Source organism: Sinocyclocheilus anshuiensis, unplaced genomic scaffold (assembly GCF_001515605.1).
Source record: "Sinocyclocheilus anshuiensis isolate Anshui unplaced genomic scaffold, SAMN03320099.WGS_v1.1 scaffold1045, whole genome shotgun sequence".
Classification (NCBI taxonomy): Eukaryota; Metazoa; Chordata; class Actinopteri; order Cypriniformes; family Cyprinidae; genus Sinocyclocheilus; species Sinocyclocheilus anshuiensis.
Genome location: NW_015555799.1, coordinates 471,377 through 497,872, shown reverse-complemented (window position 1 = coordinate 497,872; position 26,496 = coordinate 471,377). Strand labels below are relative to the sequence as shown.

The 26,496-nt window shown below is 37.6% G+C and overlaps 1 protein-coding gene across 1 annotated transcript in view; it reads left to right on the top strand.

The window, feature by feature from the left end:
• The window catches only part of nacc2 (NACC family member 2), a 52,213-nt gene that overhangs the window by 22,637 nt on the left and 3,080 nt on the right, over positions 1 to 26,496 (top strand). Inside the window, exons 2-5 of the mRNA XM_016469059.1 lie at positions 15,491 to 16,268; positions 22,851 to 23,027; positions 23,523 to 23,628; positions 24,830 to 24,927. Of these exons, the coding sequence (XP_016324545.1) occupies positions 15,524 to 16,268; positions 22,851 to 23,027; positions 23,523 to 23,628; positions 24,830 to 24,927 (1,126 nt within the window). The 5' untranslated portion in view covers positions 15,491 to 15,523. The remainder of the gene's footprint in view (positions 1 to 15,490; positions 16,269 to 22,850; positions 23,028 to 23,522; positions 23,629 to 24,829; positions 24,928 to 26,496) is intronic.

The following is a 26,496-nucleotide window of genomic DNA, read 5'->3' as shown; positions in this document are numbered from 1 at the left end:
CCCCCCCCGTATAAAAATGACAATGAAAATATGAGTGATATTAGAATTTATTTAAAAAAATAAAAAATAAACTCCAGAAGCTTCCTCAAGTAAGCGTACCCTAAAAGAGGGACAGATTGAAAGAAAGAGAGACAAAAAGGGGAACAGATGACATGTATGATTATTCAGACAATCTCAGACTGATAACATGAATGGTAACTCTGGTAAACATTTGGAACATACCTTTGGGAGAATTTGTTTGCATTCGGGCCCGCTCTTTTCTTCCCCCATCTCTGTCCAAAGTGAGCAGCAGCCATCTTTGATGAACTTTTCAATCTCTCCATCTGATGCACTGCCATTATTTGCATTTCTTTGCACTAATTGAAAAAAAAAAGAGAGAGAGATCAGTCGCAGTACTATAGACCAGTGGTGTCAAACTCAATTCCTGGAGGGCCGCAGCTCTGCAGAGTTTATCTCCAACCAGCTCCAACTCACACCTGCTTGGAAGTTTCTAGTAATCCTGAAGACCTTGATTAGCTGGATCAGGTGTGCTTGATTATGGTTGGAGCTAAACTCTAGCACTATGTCAGCAAAGTCACAATTATAGCTTCATTATAAATAAACATTACTTTGATATTATATGTGTAGAACGGTTTATTCAAATATTATGTTATGTTAGATTATCAAATGTTTACTCACCAGTGTATTAAGTTCTTCTGGTCTTCTGGCAATTAGCAGCACAAAAAGCCCATCAGGTTTTGTCATTAGATGTCAAAGCTAGTGCGCATGTCTTGAAACTCATATAGCAAAAATAATGTTAAAGTGCCCTTAACCACTTTAAGCTTGTTTCATTATATTAATGAAATCATTAATTTCCAAATGTAGTAGAAAAAAGAGAATGTTGGATAAAAGGGAAAAATATTAATAGGAATTAAAATAAAAAATACACAAAAAAATAACAACAAGGGCAGGTAAAAAATATTATGTTTAAGTTTAAGTGTCACTGCTACATACTGTTTACCACATTGTAAACCAAGACCCACCCCCAGCACTCAACCTAAACTGGTCCCGGTATGCATGCCCATATCTCTGTCAAAGTCAGACCAGCACTTATGATCCGTAATCGGGCCGAATGTGGCTAAATGTGCCGTGTCTCAGTTAGGGTTGGGTATCATTTGGTTTTTTTACCGGTACCGGTTCCAAATCGATACTTTTAAAACGGTTCCAGTGCCTAAACGGTGCCTGAACCGATACTTATTACAAATAAATAAATAAAAAAATCCCCCAAAAAATGATGGATTGGCCATTAGAATAGAAACAGAAATAGAATAGAGAGTTCAAATGTTAGATGGTCAAGTTTTTTAATAAAAAAAAACAAGCAGATAAAATTAGGAAGACCATAAACAACTGTTCCAATTTAGGCAGCAGCAAGCAGATCCAGTTAGGAGATTCTATCAGAGAACCTGCTGGGAAACCAAGGTAAATGACAACCAATGACAGCTCTTCCATGTTAATAGACAATAAATATTATTGCACAGGTGGCATATTATGAAAATAAGATTTTACAGTGGACATATTTGTTAAACAGTTAAAATGGTTGTGCTGTTTTTTTTTCTTCAGCTGGAACTCCAGATAACTCCAGATGATCATTGCTTTGTGAAGACTGCTGAAGAGAAATTACAAGTAAGTCTTTCTTAGATTAATAAGGATTGACAAAAGGGAGGAACAAAAGATTTAGAGGGCCCCATGTCTGTGTTTGCCTTGGGCCCCAAAATGGCTAAATCCACCCATGCGTGTGATTGTGAAATCGAAAGTGAAAGTAAACAGCGCAAACACTCATTCAAATATATTTAAATACTCCGCATCCTGAGAGCAGCTCCCTGATGTGCCAAAATTATATACAATATTAGAATGTTTAAAGGAGTGGACACGAAAATCGCGGGAGCGAAACACATGTTGCGGGACCAGGCGGCAATGGTCAGATATTCAGCGGGAGTGGGATTAGAAAACAGCCGACATTTTGGCCAATTAAGAAATCTCGGCCGGACGCATTTTTGTAGGTCCAAAAAGAGGACATGTCCGGGGAAAAGAGGACGTATGGTCACCTTAATTTATTGCTAATCGATGTATTCTTTTTAAAGTAGCATATAGAACATATTTTCTGCCTCATTCTGTGACAAGAAGCCACATCAGATCAATATTTTTTGAGACCCCCCAAAATTTCACAAATCACGTTTTCAGGGGAGCCCATGTCTGATTAAGGGGAGCCGAGCTCCCCCTAGCTCCCCCGTAGTTCGCACCCTGATTTAAACACTATAGTTCTCCCTTTGTCTCTGCCTTTTCTCGTTGATTATCATCTTTTTGCAAATCACGCCCAATGATTAGGGTTGGGTACCGAAACCCGGTTCCAATATGGCACCGGTACCTATGTAACCGTTATGTACGAGAACCGAATCAGAACGCAGATTTCGGCGTCGGAAATCTCTAATAATACAAATCCAACAAATCTTTGTAGTAACGTGGAGTGTCCATGTTGTTTTCACAAAAGCACAACTCGGGAAATGAGAGCATCCGAGGAGCGCGTGAATGCAGTAATTACACTTGCTCTGATGGCAGCAGGTAGCCTTCCGTTAACTAAGCTAAACATGCTTAAATTAAAATGCCTAAAGCTAAACCTCCCTTGTATTCACATTTCTAAACCTGTTGTCCAACAATAGAGAACATTATAACCTTTTTACTCCACAACACCAGTCAAATGCTTCCTTTTGTGATCTGATGTGGCTTCTTGTCACAGAATGAGGCAGAAAATATATTCCATAGGCTACTTTAAAAATAATACATCGAGTAGCAATGGATTATAAATATACTTAATTATTATGAAAATACCAGATGGCTTGAATAAAACAGATAAACTATATTGTCACAGTCGAGTGTTTATTGTCTTTGTTTTATCATTCAATACGTTTTTATGTTCTGTTTACTCAGTTAACTTACAGCAATAATAGCCATGTCTTTGTCCATATAAGGGATTTCCTGGAGGGTCATGAGTTCGCTACTTCTATGACTGGATATGTGGATTTTCTGTGCGAGGGCGCCCTCTGGCGTCCAGTATGAATGAAACAGACATCATGTGTTTATAGTGCTAATGGCCAATTCATCATTTTTTGGGGAATTTTTATTTATTCATTTTTTTAATAAGTATCGGTTTAGGCACCGGAACCGTTTTAAAAGTATCGATTTGGCACCGGTATCGAAAAAAAAAAAACAATACCCAACCCTACCAATGATTGGCTAACAGTTTCTCTTATTAAAATAACAGATGGACACTGCTGTGATGTACTCTGAAAACAACATGGGTCATTTGGGTTAAAAACACGCAAATACTCAGTATACAATGCAATAGTGGTAAAAGGACGTTTACTTACACTTATGTGTTGCGACATTACTGCTGGATCCAAAATAGTCAGACTAAGCACTGCATCATCTTTTACTTTCAGTCTCTCTGAAAAGCCTGCATCATACTGTCTTGTTTAAAAATGAAACCGTAGCAAAGTAAAGCAAACAAACAAGCAGTTTCACTGACGCGATCTGGAGATGTTTACACCGGACGCAAGTGGCGCAACGCGACTATAGACAACAGAACCCATTATAATCGGCGATTCTGTCTAAACTGGATGCGGCACGGATTGACACAACAAATCCCCGACAGTAAACTGATGTCCAGTTCTATTTCTGAAATACAAGCATTCGCGCCGCTTCTGACCTGAAAGAGAAATTGATTTGCAACAGCGCTCGTGTCCGATCTAAATATGTTAGGATCACAAGGATCGCAATTCAAAGACTATTTTTTGTAACTTGCACTACACAGTGTCTTGTAATCTTGTAATGTCATCTGTATGGTTATGTTGATTTAGTAATCCTGTGTTTGCATCTCTCTAGTATTTCCACTTCTACAAGCGTGTATCAGTGGGCGGGGCTAAACCGGCAGTGATGTAGAAGTAGGCGTTGATCGTCTCCTGCAGATACGGCCTTTCGCTGCACTATTACGTCATAAAGTGGCACATTCCAAAACGAGTCATTTTCTGAGCTTGGTTTGCATTCCTTGATATTACTGTAGGTCGTTATTACTGTATGTCATTTCTATCATAACACACTTGTCAAATATTAAATATTTAGCTACTTACATTTTACATCTCACTTTTGGCTGTTAAAACTGAAGTGGTTAAAACTGAAATTCTGTCTTTGTAAACAGTAATGGTAATTCCCGCCTTCTTTGATTTGATTGGCCATCTCAAGTCGTTTTGACACTGATGAGTGCTGTTAGACCAATGAATGGCTCAGATAAGAGCGTTGGTTATCTTGGCATTGTACAATATTGTTGCAGCTCCAAAGTAAAGTTATGTTATTTTTTAAAGGGGGGGACGAGGTCTGGACCTCGGGGACCTCAGTGGTGGGTACGGCTATGCTCACAAGTCAAAGTTGTGAAATGCTGTCCATTGTGAAAATTGTGTCCATTGTACTGTGAAAGAACTGTACATTCAGATATGAAATATTTAACACAGAGTCATACTTCATGTGACAGTCAATAGTGAATAAAATACATCTTGAATATCATTAAGAGCATCTATGACCAGACTCTCGTATGAACATATCGCACACAGATATAGTCTACTTTTCTGTGCTGTTTTGTCATTGTTGGAGCTGTAGTTGTGTGTGGAGTTCTGGCGGCAGCTGCTGGAGTCACTGTTTGTTTGATGATCTTCTCTGCCAGCTTGGGTCCATTAGTGTGTCCACTGACTCACCCAAAGGCCTTGCTGAGATTCTGCTGTGGCTGAACGAGCCTTTACCTTCACACAGACACAGACCACACATGAGATCTCCGCTGTTTCTCCTAGTCAGCAGTGAGATTCAATGGATTCTCCTGATTCTCACATTACTGTTAGAAAAAGGAATTTCACATAGAGTTGCATGATTTGGGGAAAAAAGATTTGTTTTTAAGATATTTAATCAAGATTAAAAATATATAATAATACATTTATAGAAAAACTAATACTGTAATATTTCACTGTAAAATAAAAATGAATAATTTAAGTGAGATTTCAGAAAAATTATAATAATTATTATTATATTTTATATCTGTAAAATTACATTTTCATTTTCTTCATTTTCCAATATTAGACAATCCAGCTTGTATTTTGATGGAAAACTGCAGGGAGTCCCTAAATTCCTCTTTGCTGATAAGTGCTTCTCATTACAATTTTGTGAAGATGGTTGCTGCATGTTGGGTTTCCAAATTCATGTTAAAGCGACTCTAGCTTTGAGAGTTTGTGTGGATCATTTACTGTGAGATGTTGAAAACACTGGATGATGAGCTACTCATGTGTAGAAAACAGTGCCGTGCTTCACTCTGAAACATGCAGTGCATATTTTTGATTAATTAAATCACAGCCTTTGCGATTTGATATCACACTAAGTAGGGGTGCTCCGATCAGGGTTTTTGAGGCCGATCACCGATCACAGAAAGCAGTATCTGCCGATCCGATCACCGATACCGATCTTTTTAAAGCCTTCTTTTAATAATTTATAACCATTTATAGTGATACTCCAATCAGGAGTTTTAGACATTTATTCAGGGCCTGAATTTCATTTTTGAAAATGGGGGGAATTCCCCTCTTAGGTGACTCTTGTGAGAGGAGAAGCACCTTTCACACAGGAGTCCGCTACTGATCCGTGGCTGTTTACCACAATCACAACATTTATCCATTATTTTGATTTCAAATTTAAACATTGTCACTGTGTCAATCCATGTTCATATTTACTGCAAACAATGCGCTGTTACTTTAATTCAGCGCTTGCAGTGCAGCAAACAGACTCGGTGTGAAAACGATTTCTGCACTACTGCAGACGCACCGCTCGGAACGCACTGCCGGACCGCAACACGCTTTATTAATCCGTTAACATGAGCGCGGAAAAAATACGTTTTTTTGAGATCGGCCTTTTTAGAGACCGCCGATCAATCATCCCAACGTGATTATCGGCCGATAGTGATCGGTAGCCGATCAATCGGAGCACCCCTAACACTAAGTCATATTACAAATATCCATTTTATTTCGATGAACCGTGCATAGTTTTACATGTATCTCCTCGGACCTAAAACTGCTTGTTGATCACTCAATGAAACATAACTGAGAATGTGAGCCCCAGCATCTCGTAATATTTAGGAAACAGTATCGCAGCTCAAAATAAGGGCCGTTTGATACAGTTACCTTCATCCATGAAATTTAACAGGGTGACACGTAAGGGATCGGATGTCATACGCCAGTGGCATTAGAGGACGTGCCATCATGATATTTCTGTGTCCATCACCCCATCTCACCCCAGCGCCGCTCCCTCTATATTAAGAAACACGCTGGACGCTTAACACGACCACAGATCTCCAGTCACTGTGAGTTTGTGTTCCTGGCATTACCAGGGTCATGGGTTCGATTCCCAGATGAAGCATGAACTGAGGAAAAACTTAATGGCCAAATGCAATCATATATGCAGTGTGCTGGAATTTGAAGGACTGCCGAGATTGTGGTTTTGGGCTCTGTATGTTCCTCAGACGCTTCTGATTGGCAGGCCTGTTGGCAGGGAGCGCTGTGTCTCAACATGGACTGAATGTGTTGTGTCTGTGCACTTAGACATGCTCGACTTTAGAACGACTGCAGTGCTTGAATATTTATAAAGCAGATAGTTCACATGAAGAGGGTTGGCGAGTACGAGCAGATATACATCTAAACGTGTTTCTGCTGGACTGATTTGTGCTCTGCAGGTTCTTTAACGCTTTACAAAATGTTTTATTCTGACAGAACTCCTTTTCCTCTGAGTCTGAGGAATTTTATGTCTGCAGCAGTGCATCGTGGCCCAGTTCTGACTCGCAGACGGACACGTGCTGATAAATCAATGAGGATCGCCTCAGGTTTATGGAGTTCACGTCTGTACGTTCCTTATCAAAGATGTGCAAAGTCTATATTTAGTGTGCGCGCGCGGGCCTGACTCGACACTATTCCTTCACGTACATGCATGTGTGGCACTGCATTGCAGCGCTGTGCATTAGCTGGCAGCGTGATGTGAACGCCCATCCTCACATGCTGCATCCACCGCTCACGTGTGACAGCAGTGCTTCATGGCTCACGTGGACATGTGTGACGGCTGTCTGTCATATATCTCAGAACTTCTGATGTAGAGCTTCGTCACAATCACAGGATACAGGGAAATCTTCATTTCTAGTGTAGTTCATTTACACACAGAAGAGACAAGCTGCCTGGAAATTAGTGGTAGAACAATATTTGGCCATTTTGAATTATTTTCTGTGTTTTTTAATGCATATATTGTGTAATATAAGTTCAAAACAAACTGTAATGTACACTACCGTTCAAAATTTTGGGATAATTAAGATTTATTCATGTTTTTCTCTGTTAATATTTTATGCTCACCAAGGCTGCATTTATTTGACCAAAAATTGTGAAATATTATTACAATTTAATAAAAAATAGCTGTTTTCTATGTGAATGTAAAATGTAATTTATTGCTGTGAATGTTCAGCATCATTACTAAAGTCTTCAGTGTCACGTGATCCTTCAGAAATCATTCTAATATGCTGTTTTGCTACTCAAGAAACATTTCTGATTATTATCAATGTTGAAAACAGTTGTGCTGACAAATGTTTTTGTGGGAACCACAATACACTATCATTCAGACTAAAGACATTAATACTTTTATTAGTATTAGATATAAAGATATTTAAAGACATTTATAACATCACAAAAGATTTCTATTTTTTTTTTTAAATGCTGTTCTTTTGAACTTTCTATTCATCAAAGAATCTTGAAAAATAAATTATAACAGTTTCCTCAAAAAAATATTAAGCAGCAAAAACTGTTTTCAACACTGATTTGAATAGGAACCATTATTAATAATTGAACAGCAATAATAATTGATAATAACTAAGCAGCAAATCAGCATATTAGAAAGATTTCTTCAAAATCAATGTTCTTAAGCAGCGGTTCTTAATACTGTTCCTCGCATCGCCCTGCTCTGTACACACTCTGCATCTCTCTCTCTCTCTCATTCAGGACGCTTAGACGCGCACTAGAGGCGGTTTAGCCAATCACAACACACTGGGATAGCTAACCAATCAGAGCCCATCGCCTATTTCTGAGGGAGGGGCTTCATAAAAGAAGGAAATTGATCAGCGCCATTCTCAGAGAAGGGACAGAGCGGTGTGGAATAAAGGTAAATTATGTGAAAAATAATGCGTTTTTTAAAAAACGAAGCATTAAGACGTTAGACTGCACCCCATAAACACAATCAAGCCTAGAGAACAACCACTGAACCACCCCTTTAAATTACTTTTATAATATTTTAAAATATTTTAAAATATACTCGCATAGAACACTGTTATTTTAGATTGTAATAATATTTAAAAGCTAACAGAATCAAATAAATGCAGCCTTGGTGAGCAGAAGAGACTTCTTTCTGATGCATTATAAAATCTTAATTATCCAAATGTGACCTCAGTTTACTCAAATTGTAATGCGGATAATATAATTTGTGAGAAAAGCATTTAAAAGATGCTTGAAACACCCATTAGTGATAGTGACCCAGTCAGCGACTAATAGAAAATCCCAGCACTCCGTCTTCTTCATGTCACTTTGGATAAACAGCATCTGTAGAGCTCCTGTGGCTTAGTGATTGAGCATTGCGTTAGCAGCGCAAAAGGTTGTGGGTTCGATTCCCAGGGAACACACATACTGGAAAAAAATGTATAGCCTGAATGCACTGTAAGTCGCTTTGGATAAAAGCATCAATTAATTAAATTAATTAATAAAATTATCTGCTAAATTGTGTTTCGGGATTTTTTGTTTTCCGTTTGCTTTTGTAGTGTAGCTCACATCTGTGGAAATCAATGCGAATGTTTGAAGCAAGACTGACTTGTGCTTTCTATGTCGTCCTCTGGTGAGAAGCGCCTGTAGTTTTTCTGTGTTTCGATTTGCATTCTCTGACATGAAATGTCATATTTGACTGCATCTGGTCACGTAGTATTAATCGACGTTCATGAGCGATCTCACGAAAGCACATGCAGTTCGAGTGGAATAACAAAAACTAACTTTTGCATACAGAAAATGAAGCCCATAATTATACTAATGATATTTTTTATATATTGTAAAGTAATGCCGTGAAAACAATGTTGCAATGCAAAATCCCTCATGCTTTAAAAAAAAAAAACCTGAAGCTGGGTGAGAAAGTTGATGTCACCTCAAACTCAGCAGAAATATTAAATGCATTCAGACTGCAGACGTAGAGCTTGTCAGTGTTGGATGTCCTTGTGTTTTTATGTTTGTCTTGAGTTCATGTGTCTGCCAGCCTGGAATGATAACTTCACCTGCGGCTCAGACAGAGAGATTTTTCTCCTTTCACTAAAGCAGACGGCACTTTTCAGTATCTGTTCCAAAGACAAATACCTGCAGAACAAAACCACTGCGCTTTAACAGTGTCAGATAAATGGACGCGAGACACAAAAGTGCACACAATATTAAGAATCTGTCGGTGATATTTGGATATTTTTGACTGGCTTTGTTTTGCACTATGAAGGTTGATTGTTAAAGTGGGTAGACAGTGTTATTTTAGTATCATTAAGATACTATTAAACTTTTTGAAATACTTGTAATTCGTTTTTATTTTCTGTTTTTAATTTTAGTTACAATTTTAGTAATTTTGTTGCGTCTGTATCGTTTTGGTCACGCTATATATTAAGGACCAATACTTTAATTCTCCAATAAGACTAATTCATCTGAAGTAACAAATGTTGTTTATGGTTTTAGTTTTAGTAAACTATAGTAACATTGGTAGATGGAACACCGTTTTATCAGTAGGATGCAGATGTGAGTTATTGCATCGTTTAGCTGATTCATATTCATATTGTGATGCTCTTATAATGACAATGCATGCTTATAAATCACCCAGCAAACAACACAAAAACCATCCTCATGGACTTTTCAGGACAGTGTGATTTGCCTACAGTGAAATCAGTGCAGTGTGTGTGTATGTGTGTGTGTGTGTGTGTGTGTGTGTGTAATGGTGTTGTGCTGCAGTTGCTTTTCTTTGCTGCTTCTGTCCTCAAACGACTTTGCTGTGTCTCTCACCCCTCCCTCACAGTCTCTCTCTCTCTCTCTATGTTACTGTAGCTGGTCTCTGTGTGTGTGACGTTATAGACGCAGCATTGATTACTTTCATCACACATACACTGCTGCACTTGTTGAGGCCTGATGAGAGGCGGATGCTTATGAAAGCTTTGTCTCCTGAAGGCTCTGAATGATGAAATCAGATTGATAAATTCTATATACTGTATTAACCTTTTACATACAGGTATAGGCCTATGTTATGAAATCAGTAGGGTTAGGTAATGGGCCTTATGTAAGCTATGACATTGAACAGATGTGTGCATATACGTGACCACTTGTGTAAGCTCATACAAGAACATACATGGTACAAGAACATATGTAGCAAAGTCTGAACATGTTGAATAGGGCTGCACGATTAATCGAAATTAAATCGCAATCGTTATTTTAATACATCCAGTTAAAGTAAATGAAAATGAGAAATCTAGCTTTGGCAACTAACTGAAAGAAATACTTTTTTTATATTTTATTTTATTTCATGGTTTTAGTTAACAATAACACCCTGGTCATGATAGCTTTATATTGGATCTGTTCAGATGTGCGAGTTGTTCTCCATCTGCTATCTCTTGCCATCTGTATTATATTATGTCTTTATTTTTATAGTTCCTGTTTTGATGTTGATTTTAGTTAAAGTTTTATTAAAGTTATTGTTTTTGTCATTTTTATTAGTGTTTTTTTTATATATATATATATATATATATATATATGGGTCAATCGTCCGACAAACCATGGCACTTTTATGCCATACATCATGTTCTCACGCATTGAAAAATACATCACGGAGCAAAGAGGACACTGAGAATGAGCTGACAGACAAGACAGAGCTGGTTACTTTTAGTATGAAACAAAGTCTCAGTGTTCAAATTTTGTCATTTTTTTTAAAGAAATTCAAACAACAAATACTGTTTTGTGGCTCTTTAACATGTCGTGACAGATCGCTGTAGCGCCTCAGTTCAAGCGGCACATGAACTGATCAGCTCTTCATCTTTACTATTCATAGCACGAAATAAACATGAATGAACATCAGAAGGTATCTTGTTTCAACCATGAAAAGATGTCAATACACACCATTTTTTAAGTTCAAGTCCACCGACGTTAATCTATTCTCCTGTCTGGTTTGTTTGTTGGACAAAAATGACGGATTCGGCGTTATAATATGTCAGACTGCCTGTTAATCAAACTCCCGGCGAAAGGGTCAATTCAGCAGCCAATACTGGGCAAAATACAGAAATAACCGGGGCTAAAGAAATGCCGTGCTGCACTATTCACACGTCTCTTTAAATAGATTTTTAATGATATAACGTCTTTGTGTCATTTGGGGCGACCACTCATCATGTGGTGCGACCAATAATAACAATAACTGTATTAAATTAAAAATAAAATATCAAATTTCTGTGCTACAGTATGCTTAAGTGAATGGTATTTTAAAAACATTTTTATGAGTTTGATGCAATTTACAGGAAAAATAAGTCTGTTAGCTACATTTAAGAAGGCAACTCTGAAATTATAGAACAAAAATAAGAGATCATTATTTACAAAAACTCAAATTAAATGCAAATACTTTGTTTCTAAACACTTTAATTACTGAGAACATTTAAAAAATGTTAAGCATGTTAAGGAAATTATTTAATTTTAATATAAATCATGGTCGCACCACATGACATTTTTTAAGGCTACGGCCAATTCATCTAGATGAAAAAACACTAAAATCACTTCATTTAAAATTTTAATATGAATTTATGTGTACACAACATTGTTAATGTTTGAACAATTACAATAGATATTATTATTTTTGGTATTTTAAAATTGGCCTGTCGAAAATCCTTATACGTCAATGACCCATATACTGTATATGTATATGGCTCAAAGACGAGGCATCCCATTTTGGTGTCCACATGAAATAAAATGTACAAAAGTGGTTTTATATACACAGAAAGCATATTAAATGCAGTAGAATGTCTACTTTAATGTTTCAAATAACTTTTGTTAAAGTAAAATGTCAAAAACAGATATATTTATGTAAAAATGAAACAACACACTTATTCTGCCCTGTAAAATATATAAAAGAAAAAGTGATCATACTAAATTTGATTATATCTTAAATGATTAAAAACTTCTTGCTGACAAATGGGCAGTGGTGGAAAGAGTACTGAAAAAATATACGTAAAAGTACCATTACATTCCAAAAAATGTAGTGTGAGTAGAATAAAAAGTACTTGTCCAAAAAACTACTTGAGTAAGAGTAAAAGAGTAGCTTATTTAAAAGTACTCATGAGTAGTGAGTAGTGAGCTGCAGATTCTAACCCCCCCCCATAATAAATGCTGTACACTGCAATTTAAACATTTAGAAAATATTGTATATGCTGTAATTCACATTATCTTTTGTTGTTTGTCAGAAAGAATGAAGAATACCTGTCATCCAGCAGTTTTAAAGTGATGAGAAGATGAAAAAGTTATTCTCAGCACACTCATCACCGTTTAAATCATGTTTGAAAAAATAGATTTAAAATCAGGTGTAAGGCCCCTGAGCCAGAGCATAATATTGTTGCACATAAAATATTAATGTTTAGAACAATTCAAAGAATACAAAACCATTAGAAACTCATACCAGAGTTCAGCATCACACACCATGTGAAAGATTCAAAATAATAAATTTCTCGCCAAAACAGTGCCAGTTTTAGCGTTTTGTGATAAAGAAATGAGAATCATAAACATGATAAGTTATGTTGCAATTTAAACGTAAAAAGCACATTGTTCTAGAAAGAGGGCATCATCCCCTAGCTTTTATACAGCTACATTTACTCAAATTGTTATGCTGATAATACAATTTGTAAGGAAAAAATTGCAATAAATAGGGAAGTATTTCTGGGTAAACATTTAAAAAAAAAAAACGCACACACACACACACACACACACACACACACATTCTTGCATATGTGGTTTACAGGGACTCTCCATATGGTTTTTATACTGTACAAACTGTATTTTCTATCGCCCTACACCAAAACTACTGGCAATTTTTTTATTTCATAAAACACCATTTAGTTTGGTTTTTAAGCCTTTTGGTTTATGGGGACACAGGAAGCGTCCTCATAAACCATGTTTACGTTGTAGTACCCATGTCATTATACACATTTGTGTCCTCATATAAACCATATGTTAAAGCCATCTTAATTTTACCTTCATTGTCTTTTTGAATTGAATAGAATATGTAAAATTTATTGAGATTGTGATTGCCATATACATTTTTGTCCTTGAGCTGAATACCTACCTCTAGTGTTGCATACCGGTCACTGCACCTAAATAATACCTGTAGGGTCCTGCTTAAAGGGATGTAGTAGTCAGCCTAAGAGGCCTGTCAGTTAATACAAACAATTGTCCAACCGCATGGCGGTAGGTTGCTTTGTGAGAGTGGAATCTCTGAATGAAAATAAATGGATTATACTTACCTGAAGCGTGTTGACTGGATGGATACTGGCTGGTACACCATATATACCAGACCACACACACACACAAATGCACGTCTATTTGCGGGGCCGGGGCAGTCTCGGTGAATAAGCTGCTTTTTCACATCGCGCTCAAACTCATCAGGAAGTCAACAAGCTGATGACTTCCCCTGCAAACTCACGCCAAATTTCAGGCCCTGTAGATAGGCTAGCCTACATACAGATCATTAAGTAAACAGAAATCCACAAATCACTTTAACATATGTGACCCTGGACCACAAAACCAGTCATAAGGGTAATTTTTTTAATCTCAAAGCTGAATAAATAAGCTTTCCATTGATGTATGGTTTGTTAGGATAGGACAATATTTGGCCGAGATACAACTATTTGAAAATCTGGAATCTGAAAAAAATAAAAATATTTTATTAAAAGTTCTTAGCAATACATATTACTAATCAAAAATTAAGTTTTGATATATTTATAGTAGGAAATTTACAAAATATCTTTATGGAACATGATCTTTACTTAATGTCCTAATGATTTTTGGCATAAAAGAAAAATCTATAATTTTGACCTATACTTTTATACCTATATTTTTGGCTATTGCTACAAATATACCCCAGCGACTTAACACTGGTTTTGTGGTCCAGGGTCACATATTAGAGGAAGATGCTGATAACTCAAATGAATTGATGCTTGAAGAATGCGCTTCCAGCAGCCATGATTAAAGGAGTAGTTCACTTCCAGAATGAAAATTCTATCATTTACTCACTCTCTACTTGTTCCAAACCTGTATGAGTTTCTTACTTCTGTTGAACACAAAAGAAGATATTTTGAAAAATGTTAGTATCCAAACAGTTGATGGAGACCACTGGCTTCCATAGTAGGAAAAAAAATACTGTGGAGGTCAATGGTGCCCATCAAATGTTCATTAATAAATGTTTTTTTTTTTTTTTATGGTTTACGTTTTAGTTAACCCTGGTCATAATAACTCCATATCATATGTGTTCATGCTAGGGGTGTAACGAGACACGTATTCGTATTGAACCGTTCGGTACGAAGCTTTCGGTTCGGTACACATTACAAACCAAACGATTAGTTGGACTATTGGACTAAATATAATGTTCTCAGTGCCACTGCGCTCAACAAGGCAGCCCAAACGACGTAAATGGCAATGTGCTGTCTGCCCCGTGGCGTTCTTTTAAAACAGGTCTATTAGCCTAAATAGAATGAATTATAGGCCTGTAATTAAAATATAAACACTGCAGTCATCAATAAAAATCAATGAAATAAAAAGCTTTAGCCTATTTCAAGCACCGACTTTCAAAAACAACCTGTTTAACACGAAATACGTTTCTTCTCATTTTTTTTTTTCATTATATACGGGCTACAATAGAAATACTAAGGGAATAAATTAAAACACTTAGCTATATACTGTTATCAGCATATGTTGAAGTAGATTGGTCTCTCGTCGTCTCTGAGAGAGAATATGCGCATCAGATGCCGAAAGCTCCGTCATTCCGTTTTTACTTTCACTTTCTGCATAGTGAAGTTTGCACGTTGCTTAGGCCTATGTGATATCCATTGGCTCGCCTTCATGGTTTAAAACAGAAATATTTCCAACATTGCTACAATTACCCAAGCAATTACCCGAAACCGAAAACGTACCTAACTGTGACACCACTGTGTCGTCTCGAACCGAACCGTGAATTTTGTGAACCGTTACACCCCTAGTTCATGCATGCATATCATTCTCTATCTGCTCTCTATCTTTTGTCTGCATGTGACATTTTCTCTCAATTTGGCCGATTCTCACTTTCATTGTGTCTTGTCTCTGTCCAGATAACCATTTCTCTGGCTCTGTCTACGGTGTGAATGCGGGCCGCCATGTCCCAGATGCTCCACATGGAGATCCCTAACTTCGGCAGCATGGTGCTGGGCTCCCTGAATGAGCAGCGGCTGCAGGGCCAGTACTGCGACGTCTCCATCGTGGTGAAGGGCCAGGCGTTCAAGGCCCACCGCGCCGTGCTGGCCGCCAGCAGCCTGTACTTCCGCGACCTGTTCAGCGGCAGCAGCAAAGCACAGTTCGAGCTGCCGTCCTCCGTCACGCCGGCCTGTTTCCAGCAGATCCTCAGTTTCTGCTACACGGGGAAGCTGACCATGGCCGCCAGCGAGCAGCTGGTCGTGATGTACACTGCCGGGTACCTGCAGATCCAGCACATCGTGGAGCGTGGCATGGACCTCATGTTCAAAGCCAACTCGCCGCACTGCGACTCAGCCACGGCCTCCATGGATGAGCCCAACTCGGGCCCACAGAGTCCCAGCACCCACCCGCTGGTGCCGGCCCGCAGGATCAAGCTGGAGGAGCCGCTGGCCAAACGAGCTGGCGGGGGCGACGGGACGCGTTCTGGACGGGGCGTGCCGCTGTTCTCGTGGGGCGCATTTCCGTCCGGGGCGCCAGCGTATCTCAGAGAGCGTTCCAGTCCGGGAGCGTCCAGCCTCCCGACCACCGACAGCCCCACATCGTACCAGAACGAAGACGAGGAGTTTGAGGAAGAGCCGTTTGACGCAGACGAGACCTACAGCCAGATGTGCGGCCGCTCGGCCAACCCTTACGGAGGTACAGCAGCCTCTACTTTTGTCCAACTCACTGATATTCAGAAGAATTTATTTTAATGTAATATATTTATAGTATAGTATATATATGCAATATAATTTATGGAGTATACAGGGCTCAACACTAAGGATTTTTTTTGTACTGGCCCAGTCGGGCCAGTGGTTCAAATTTTGAATTGCCCTGCCAACAGTTTCACTGGCCCTGCCACAATAAATTAAATAGTTGTTGTTATCTTTGTTTTTGACTCATGTAATCTTGTATTCCAATAAATAAGCTTATATGACATCAAAATTTTAAATATCAGTTAAAGGGGTCATATGATGCGATTTCAAGTTTTCCTTTCTCTTTGGAGTGTTACAAGCTGTTCGTGAATAGATAAGATCCCTAAAGTTGCAAAGACTAAAGTCTCAAATCCAAAGAGATATTCTTTATCTTTTTTTTTACTTAAAAGTTAAGACTGGTCCACGCCCTCCTAAAACGGCTCGTTCTAACACGCCCCCACATGTCTACGTCACGATGTGGGAAGATTTGCATAACACCGCCCAAATGTAAACGCAGAGAAAGAAGGCGTAACTTTATTGTTGCTGCCAACACAGCCGCCATGTTGTGAAGGCGCTGTGTGTTTCGTTGCGAAAGCGAAAATACTTTGTTTGGCCTTCCAAAAAGAGGACACGACTAGAAATCAGGCGCGATGCAACGCAACGCGTAAAAAGACAGTATAAGTCATGTCCCCACTGGATGCAACAAATGCCTCGTTAATAATGGGTTTATTGGTTTTGTCTCGTCGCACCGGGACACGGCATCACAGTATGGTAAGGGGCGTAACATTTCTGTCACACGCTTGAGGTATTCGGCCAATCACAATGCACTAGATAGCTGGCCAATCAGAGCACACCTCGCTTTTCAGACCGATGGGCTTTGTAAAAAAGCGTTTTAGAAAGGCGAGGCATAGAGGAGAGACAATAATGTACAGTATGTGGAAAATAATGTGTTTTTTGAACCTTAAACCGCATAAACATTTCATTACACCAAATATACAAAATAATGTTCTTTTTAGCAGCATCATATGACCCCTTTAAATATTACAGTTCTCAATTCCAATTTCGATACCATAGTAAAAACTTTTAGCCTAACAAATATAAAGGTCAGACATTATTAAAGACAAGTGAACAGTAAATATGAACAAATTACAAGCAATAGCACAAATAAATAAACAGAACAAAGATACAAATTAAACTTCTTTTTGGGTGGTGGGGATTAACATTAAGGACACTGACAGCAGTTGGTAAATTAGGCGCATTCACTTTAAGAAACTATGCATGGATCCAATATAATGATACACACCGATTTCTTTCTCAACTGTTTAAGTTCACTTAAAGACATAATTTTTGGATAATCCATAAATAATGGAGTTTTTATTCACGTCTTTTTGCACTTGAATGCTTTAGAATCTCTTGAATGTTCAAATCGGCAAGGTTTATATGTCCATTAAAGCAAGACGTGAAAGAGAACTCAATTCGGTGTTTGCGCGTTGTCTGTGTGCACACAGAACACAGCGCGTGAGTACAAAATGGGGTTGTCTTGCACGTCTTCTTGCGTTTGTATGCATTAAAAATCGCTTGAATGTTTAAATTGGCAAGGCATAAAAACACATGCAAATGACAAACAGTCATGACGACCCAGCAGTGGCCCGATCAAATCCATCAGCTGTCCCAAGCGTCTTTCATGCTGGCCCCGGGCCATCGGGCAGTCCTTATTGTCGAGCCTTGAGTATAGTATAGTATAGTACAGTATAGTATAGTATATATGATAATATATATAGTAAAATAATTTTTTTGCCTGTTTTCTTCTATGTACTGTTCAAAAGTTTGGGGTCAGTATTTTTTTTTTTTATAGAAATTTATGCTTTCAAAATTAATTTTGAAATTAATATTATTAATTAAGGATGCATTAAATCAATCAGAAGTGACAGTAAAGACATTTATGTTACAAAAGGTTTCAAATTTCAAATGAATGCTGTTCTTTTGAACTTTCTATTCATCAGAGAATCCTGAAAATTTAAATATATCACGGTTTCCCATTATATTCAGCAGCACAACTGTTTTCAGCATTGATAATAATCGGCAAATCAGCATATTAGAATGATTTCTGAAGGATCAGATGACACTAAAGACTGAAGTAATGATGCTGAAAATTCAGCTTTGATCACAGCGATAAATTACATTTTAACGTATATTCACATAGAAAACAGCTATTTTGAATCGTAATAATATTCAGCATTACAATATATTATCAATATGTATTACTGTAATTTCTTTCAAAAACTTGATCTTACTGACCCCAAACTTTTTGAATGGTAGTGAATGTAGTAAGTAACCATTTACATGCATATTCACATAGAAAACAGCTATTTTGAATCGTAATAATATTCAGCATTACAATATATTATCAATATGTATTACTGTAATTTCTTTCAAGAACTTGATCTTACTGACCCCAAACTTTTTGAATGGTAGTGAATGTAATAAGTAACCATTTACATGCAACACACCACTCTACTTTTAGCAATGGAATAAAGGATATATTATATATACACTGGGATCATTTCAAATCATTCACTACTAAAACAGAAGCTGCTTCCATTGCTGTTAAATAGGTTACAGGCTCATTACTTTGGGTCACCGTGTGAAGTTGTCTAGAGTAGAGGACAGTCCTTTAAGATGAGCCAGAGCCAAAAGTAAAACTAATGCACCTAATTATATTTAAGGATGTCTGCTGCAGTGAGTTGTAATGGCCGTTTCATCCCTGAGCTTACAATTCATTATAACGACTGTCAGAATTGTTAGTGAGCTGTCAAAAATGCTGTTGTGAGGCATAAAACAGGCAGCAAAGAAACGTGCGAGAACAGAAGTGTGAACATTGGGCGGTTCATGATATCAGAGACACGTGCTGAAGATGTATTATTACAGTGTGGAGATACAGGCTTTCTTCAGAATGCACTCACTCTAAAGCATAGTTGGAGGGACATAGTGCTAATAAATCACATATCATAATTAAAATTGAATAATAACCCATTTTACTTTCAAATTTACCAACCCTGATACATTTAAAATGGAAAAAAAGATCAGGGCAAAAATTACTAATAGTGGCCCGAATTAGTAAATGTTACTTCAAAGACAGTTTTCTCATACTTTGTATGGAACCTTGTTTCCGCCATTGGGAAAAAAAACAAATATTTTTATCTCACAATTCTGACTTTTTTCTCGCAATTCTGAGTTTATATCTTATATCTCAATTCTGAGAAAAAATAAGAGCTGTGTGATAAAAAGTCACAATTCGTTTTATTTTTTTTTACTCCATGGCGTGTAAAAAAAAAACGAATTGTGAGATTAAAACTCAAAATTGCAAGGAAATTACCGCTTCTCAGAAATATCAATTTATGTTTCTCAATTCTGACTTTTTTTTAGGAAAAAAAAGTCAGATTTGTGAGATAAAAAATAATACAAAGGTAATTGTGACTTTTTATTTTTTTTATGTTGTGGTGGAAATAAGCTTCCATAATTTACGCCAACCAAGATCAATAATTTTCAGAAAAAAATATTTTCCCAAGTTGAGCTATTAAGCTTTGAAGCCAATATAAATGTAAAAAAGAGGTCAAGAAAAAAATTATGATGGCACTCACTTCAAATATGAAATTATGAAATACCAAATCATAAATTCAGGACTTTTCTCCCAGAAAGTACAGGCTACTTTTGAGATAAAAAGAACATATTTAAAGCTAAATTTAGTTATAATTCTTTGTATTAACCATGCAAATTTGCTGCATCTGTCTAATGATATTCCGATGGAAAAACACCAACTTTCTGTTGTAACAGTTGTTATGCTAATGTAAGTTGGGTTTGCTGTTTATTACATCAGTAGTATATGGAGACACACGTGAGCATTTCATGAGAAAGAGCCTGAGGTTAATGAGTCAGAGTTTGAAGAAAGTGAGCTGAAAGGTCAAATTCAGAGTGAAATGCTGCCTGTTATGAACATTCCTCCATGTTGATCTATTGTCTGCTGTGTGTTATCGGTTAGAACGAGAAGAGTTCATGTCTTGATTTGTCCCGTGTGTTTGGTAACTATTCAGATCTGTCCTGACTGTAGAAGCAGCTGTACAGGAGCTTGTGTCTCTCAGCGGTGACACTCACTGCAGCTCTCGTCCGGCGCTCCGGTGTCACAGATCGTGAAATGCATTCAGTCTGTAATCAGTCACCGCTCCAGAGGGTTACATTGTGGGTTATTTGAGAGCTCGCACATCTTTTGTGTGTGTGTGTGATTAGTGAGTGTCAGTTTAAGGACTGAAGGACAAATGGGAAGCAGAACTTTTCTATTAGTTGTGCCAGTGCAGAGCTTTATTGAGTTGTGACGAGCAGGCACTTCCCCTGAATAGAGTCACTGTAAAAATGTCTACCTAATTCTACTTAACTTACATTTTTAAGTATCAGATAGGCTGTACAAGTTATACAGCTCATTTTTTTTTTAAATCTTGTGTCGTTGAATTCCAAAAACTTAAGGCAAGACTCTACCAGGTGAATAGGGTAAAGAAAATAAATACAAATAAATAAATAATAGATATCAGTATTACTGATATACTGATATTTTGGTTGCACTTTATTTTACAGTACGTGTACTTACAGTGTACCTACCTAAGAAAGTTCTGGTAATATAAGGTAACTATATGGGGTAGGGTTAGGTTTAGGGGTAGGTTCAGGGTTAGTACACTCTTGAAAATAAAGGTGCTTCACGATGCCATAGAAGAACCTTTTTGTCTAAATGGTTCCATAAAGAACCTTTAACATCTGAAGAACCTTTCTGTTTCCCAAAAGGTTCTTTGTGGCGAAAGAAGGTTCCTCAGATTACAAAAACGCAAGAAAGAGATGGTTCTTTAAAGAACCTTTGACTGAATGGTTCTTTGTGGAACCAAAAATGGTTCTTCTATGGCATCGCTTGAAGAACCTTTTGAAGCACCTTTATTTTTAAGAGTGTACCCAGTTATTACCTAGTTATTGTAATTACTATAATAAGTACATAGTATGTACATGGGGAACAGGACTGTAAAATAAAGTGCTACCGATATATTTGTATTGGTTTTCTGAAATGTTATGCGTAAATATGCTTATTATTGGCATTATCTAATTAAATGCAGACTAATTTGCATACATTTACAGAATTTAAATCTTAACATTGGATAAAGCCAGGTTGAAAATTGTTGACATATTGCAGGTTTCTTCCAGAGAGGATTTTGAATTTCTCTTTTCTTTTTTTTTTTACTCTAGATAATCAGGAAATACTGTCAACAGACAGAAAACAAATACATTTTCACCATGTTTTTAGGAAAAAACAATAGTTTTAAATCAGAGTGAATGATATATGAACAAACCCCTCAGTAAAAGCCTTCAGAATATAGATATAGAAATATTTGGTGTATGTAAGTGCTGCTGAAGTGGAGAAACAAACCTTTGAATTGATATGGATTGGAAATGAAATCAATAGTCGCAAGTAGATAAAGTGCAATAAAATAAACACTTAAAAGTGTATTTTAGATGTGTTCTTTCCACTAGTTTGAAACAACACTTTATGAAATGCCAAATCGCTCAAAATCTCAAAATTGACTGATGCTTGAAAATCTGTTTTTGCTTGTAGTGTCTCACCTTGGATTGGTTAAATGATTTTGATGAGTTAAAGTAAACAGATTATATTGAGTGTATATAGTATTTTCTACAGTGTGCAGAACAGGGCCTGAAACTCTTAAAGGGTTAGTTCACCCAAAAATGAAAATTCTGTCATTAATTACTCACCCTCGTGTTGTTCCAAACCCGTAAGACCTTCGTTCATCTTCCGAACACAATTTAAGATATTTTTGATGAAATCTGAGGGCTCTCTGACCCTCCCATAGACAGCAAGGTAACTACCACATTCAAGGTCCAGAAAAGTACTAACAACTTTATTCCACATTTTCGTCTCTACTGCGTCACTTGTGGACGCGCGTTCATGACAGTATCATGACACGAGCGTGTGGTGGCACCGGCGCTGACCCAGATCCGGCGTGATGACGTCGTGAACGTGCATCCACAAGTGACGCTAGTAGAGACGAAAATGTGGAATAAAGTCGTTATTTTTGTTTTCTTTGCGCAAAAAAGTATTATCGTAGCTTCGTAACTTTACAGTTGAACCACTGATGTCACACGGACTACTTTGTCGATCATCTTGGTACTTTTCTGGACCTTGAACGTGATAGTTACCTTGCTGTCTATGGGAGGGTCAGAGAGCCCTCAGATTTCATCAAAAATATCTTAAATTGTGTTCTGAAGATGAACGAAGGTCTTACGGGTTTGGAACAACACGAGGGTGAGTAATTAATGACAGAATTTTCATTTTTGGGTGAACTAGCTCTTTAAAAGTGATTTTAGAAGCATCTGTTTAGATGGACTCAAACGGTGTCGAGTTCTCAAACTTCAGGATCGATTTCACAGCATGACTTGTCGTGATTTGAGGCCGTATCAGAGGTTCTGAATGTTTTCGGCACTCCGTTTCTTCCAGTGGCAGAGAAGCCGGAGATGGCGGTCATGCCAGTGTCGCTGGAGAACCGCTCGTGTGTGCTGATCCGCAGGGATCTGGTGGCTCTGCCCGCTAGTCTCATCAGTCAGATCGGCTACCGATGCCATCCCAAACTCTACACGGAGGGAGACCCCGGAGAGAAACTGGAACTGGTGGCAGGTTGGTGAAATCACACAGTCAGCCCTGTCAAAGTTAGCAGAGAATAACAAAAGCATTACAGGAACATTCAGATTAGGAATTGAAAGATTATGTGCATCTTTAGTCAGATGTGTTTACATTGTAATTTGATTTATGTAGTAATAAAAAGAGAAATCCAAAATCCCCTCTGGAAATGTTAAGATGTCAACAAAATCGAACAAGAATTTGGCTTTATCCAACATTCAGATTTCTGTTCTGGAAATGTATGCAAATGAATGCTTATTTAATTAGATCATGCCTAATTTGCGTATTTAAACATAACATTTCAGTTGTAATACAGTTGTAATAAAACTTGTAATACAAAACAACTGTCCTAATGTACTGTGAATAATCAGCTGGAGGAAAACATGGTGAGATAATTAGTTAATAGTTATTAGTTTAAACCTATTGCCCTGTGCTGATATTCTCCAGTGCCGTTGGTTATTGTCGTATGTCTCTGTGTTGTGTGTTGTTCAGGCACAGGTGTGTTCATGACCAGAGGTCAGCTGATGAACTGTCATCTGTGTGCTGGTGTCAAACACAAGGTGCTGCTGCGCAGGCTCCTCGCCACCTTCTTTGACAGGTGTGTGTCATCACTTTGTTAATCTTTGTTAATCCAGAGCCACTTTAAGGCAAGCCTACAAGAAGATTAGCAAAACTGTGTAATGTTGCAGTATGCAGGGATGGACACCAAAGGCCGGTTTATGAATGGATGTCAGATTTAATTAGATCATGCCTAATTTGCGTATTTAAACATAACATTTCAGTTGTAATACAGTTGTAATAAAACTTGTAATACAAAACAACTGTCCTAATGTACTGTGAATAATCAGCTGGAGGAAAACATGGTGAGATAATTAGTTAATAGTTATTAGTTTAAACCTATTGCCCTGTGCTGATATTCTCCAGTGCCGTTGGTTATTGTCGTATGTCTCTGTGTTGTGTGTTGTTCAGGCACAGGTGTGTTCATGACCAGAGGTCAGCTGATGAACTGTCATCTGTGTGCTGGTGTCAAACACAAGGTGCTGCTGCGCAGGCTCCTCGCCACCTTCTTTGACAGGTGTGTGTCATCACTTTGTTAATCTTTGTTAATCCAGAGCCACTTTAAGGCAAGCCTACAAGATTAGCAAAACTGTGTAATGTTGCAGTATGCAGGGATGGACACCAAAGGCCGGTTTATGAATGGATGTCAATGGAGGAGAGGCTTCACTACGCTGAATAAATACGCTGCTTTTGTGGGAAAACAGCTTATCGTTTAATGAATCGACAGCCTATTCACACTGAAAAAAGTGCTGTTTTATAATTGAAGCCAGAGACAATTTTGTGAAGTTTACGGCACTTCTCATTTATTTCTATGGTATCCACAAACAGTGATTGACTGTCGCACAAAGAAATTCAGTGACATTAAAGCTGTAATGTGATTAGTTGTCAAGGCACACGTGATCCACGTTGAACGTTATGCTTTCTCTTACGCTTTTAGCACCATAAACAGTATGAAGAATGTGCTGCAGCAGTAACGACAGACTTTTTTATTTAATGACTATTTAAAGATTTCATATTTTGTTCAGTAAATGAAACACTTTTATGTTGTATCTTTTCCCCATGCTGTACCAAAAAGCGTATCAAACCATGATTTAAGAAATGACTTGCGTAGGGAACCATCATTTTGTGTACCGTTACACCCGTACAGTTATGTGCAGTGCAGTTATTGAGATACTGAGTGTTTTGGTTTCATAGCTTTGCTCTCAACTGCACCTTCTGCTGGCTGCTTTTTGAATCTGCAGGAACACTCTAGCAAACAGCTGTGGGACAGGGATCCGATCATCAACCAGTGACCCCAGCCGAAAACCACTGGACAGTCGAGTCCTGAACGCTGTCAAATGTACGTTATGCTCTATGTGTCATCAGTGATGTTCAAATCAACATTCATTACACCGCCCTGCATAATTTCTGCTGAATGAAATCCAATACTTGTTTCTTAAATCATTTTGGGTTCTGATTCCAAAAATAGGGTCTGTTTTGCTCAAGCATGTCATGCTTTTTTACAAAATATTATGCTTTGCTTTCGACAACCATTAGTATGGTGAAGAAGTCTTGTATTTTGCCTTAATCCGCAGAAAAAACACCACAAACACATGATTCCTGTCTGAATCTGAGCAGACTGGCCATGCTCTCAGCCCATTTTCACATGCATGACATTATTTGATGCCTGAACCTGATTTCAAGGTCAGAATTATGGAAAGTGACAGAAGAAAATGCAAACATGAGCAGATGTTTTCTGCTTTTACTGCATCTAAACAGCCACAGAAAATTACAGATTTTGTGAAAAAGCTTCTTTATTTCTAAATTTGTATCTATGTAAGTTTCTTTGACATTAAATGCAGTATTTTAACATATTTTCCCACTCATTTGAATATTGTAAGTTAAATGAATACTAATGTCAAAAAAGTAATGTTAAAACTTTTTACATTTGACTGCTTTCATTATTTTGATAAGCCATTAAAGCAGACACACACACACACACACACATATATATATATAACATTTATTTCATAATGACATTTTCCCCCATTTTCAATTGTTTTAGTTCAATGAAAGGTTAGATATTTGTGATTTTTTTTTTTATGAAAGATCAAAAGGATTAACAATGCAGATTTATTTTCACAGCCTTCTTTGATCATATTTATCAAAGGGTGCCAATAATTCTGACCACGACTGTATATATACAATTTGAAATATCTTTTTTCTTATTTTGTGGAAAGACTGTACATGATGTAAAGGTTTTGTTGATATTGAACTCTGCATCATCAAATTAGGTAATATATGCCTTTTTTGCAATTTCGCAAAAACATTTTCAGTATGCAGTATAATCAAGCAGTGTCTGAATTCAACATTATCAATTAAAGGGGTCATATGATGCTATTTCAATTTTTCCTTTCTCTTTGGAGAGTTACAAGCTCTTGGTGCATAAAGAAGATCTGTAAAGTTGCAAAGACTAAAGTCTCAAATCCAAAGAGATATTCTTTATAAAAGTTGAGAGTCAACCACGCCTACCTAAAACGGCTCGATCTAACACGCCCCCACATTTGTTGCCGCCGCCGCCATGTCGTGAAGGCGCTGTGTGTTTCGTTGTGAAAGTGAAACTACTTTGTTTGGCCTTCCGAAAGAGGACACGACTAGAAATGAGTGGTTAAGTTGCATTTACAACACTGTTCCAGAACAGTTCAACCCAAATATTCAGATGTGTGCTGCGCCTTTTATGGAGGATGAGGACTGTTTGCTGAACCTGCAGACTAGCCTACAATGCGTCTGTGCTCAAAGGCTGTTTCTATAAAGTGGGGCAGTTCCAACTTTGCAAGGACAGTCTGGCGCTTCTGACTCACAGCCTGCAAGTACATTTTTTATATTTAAAGAATTTGCCACTGATGATTCAAACGCGAGTTTTGAGCAG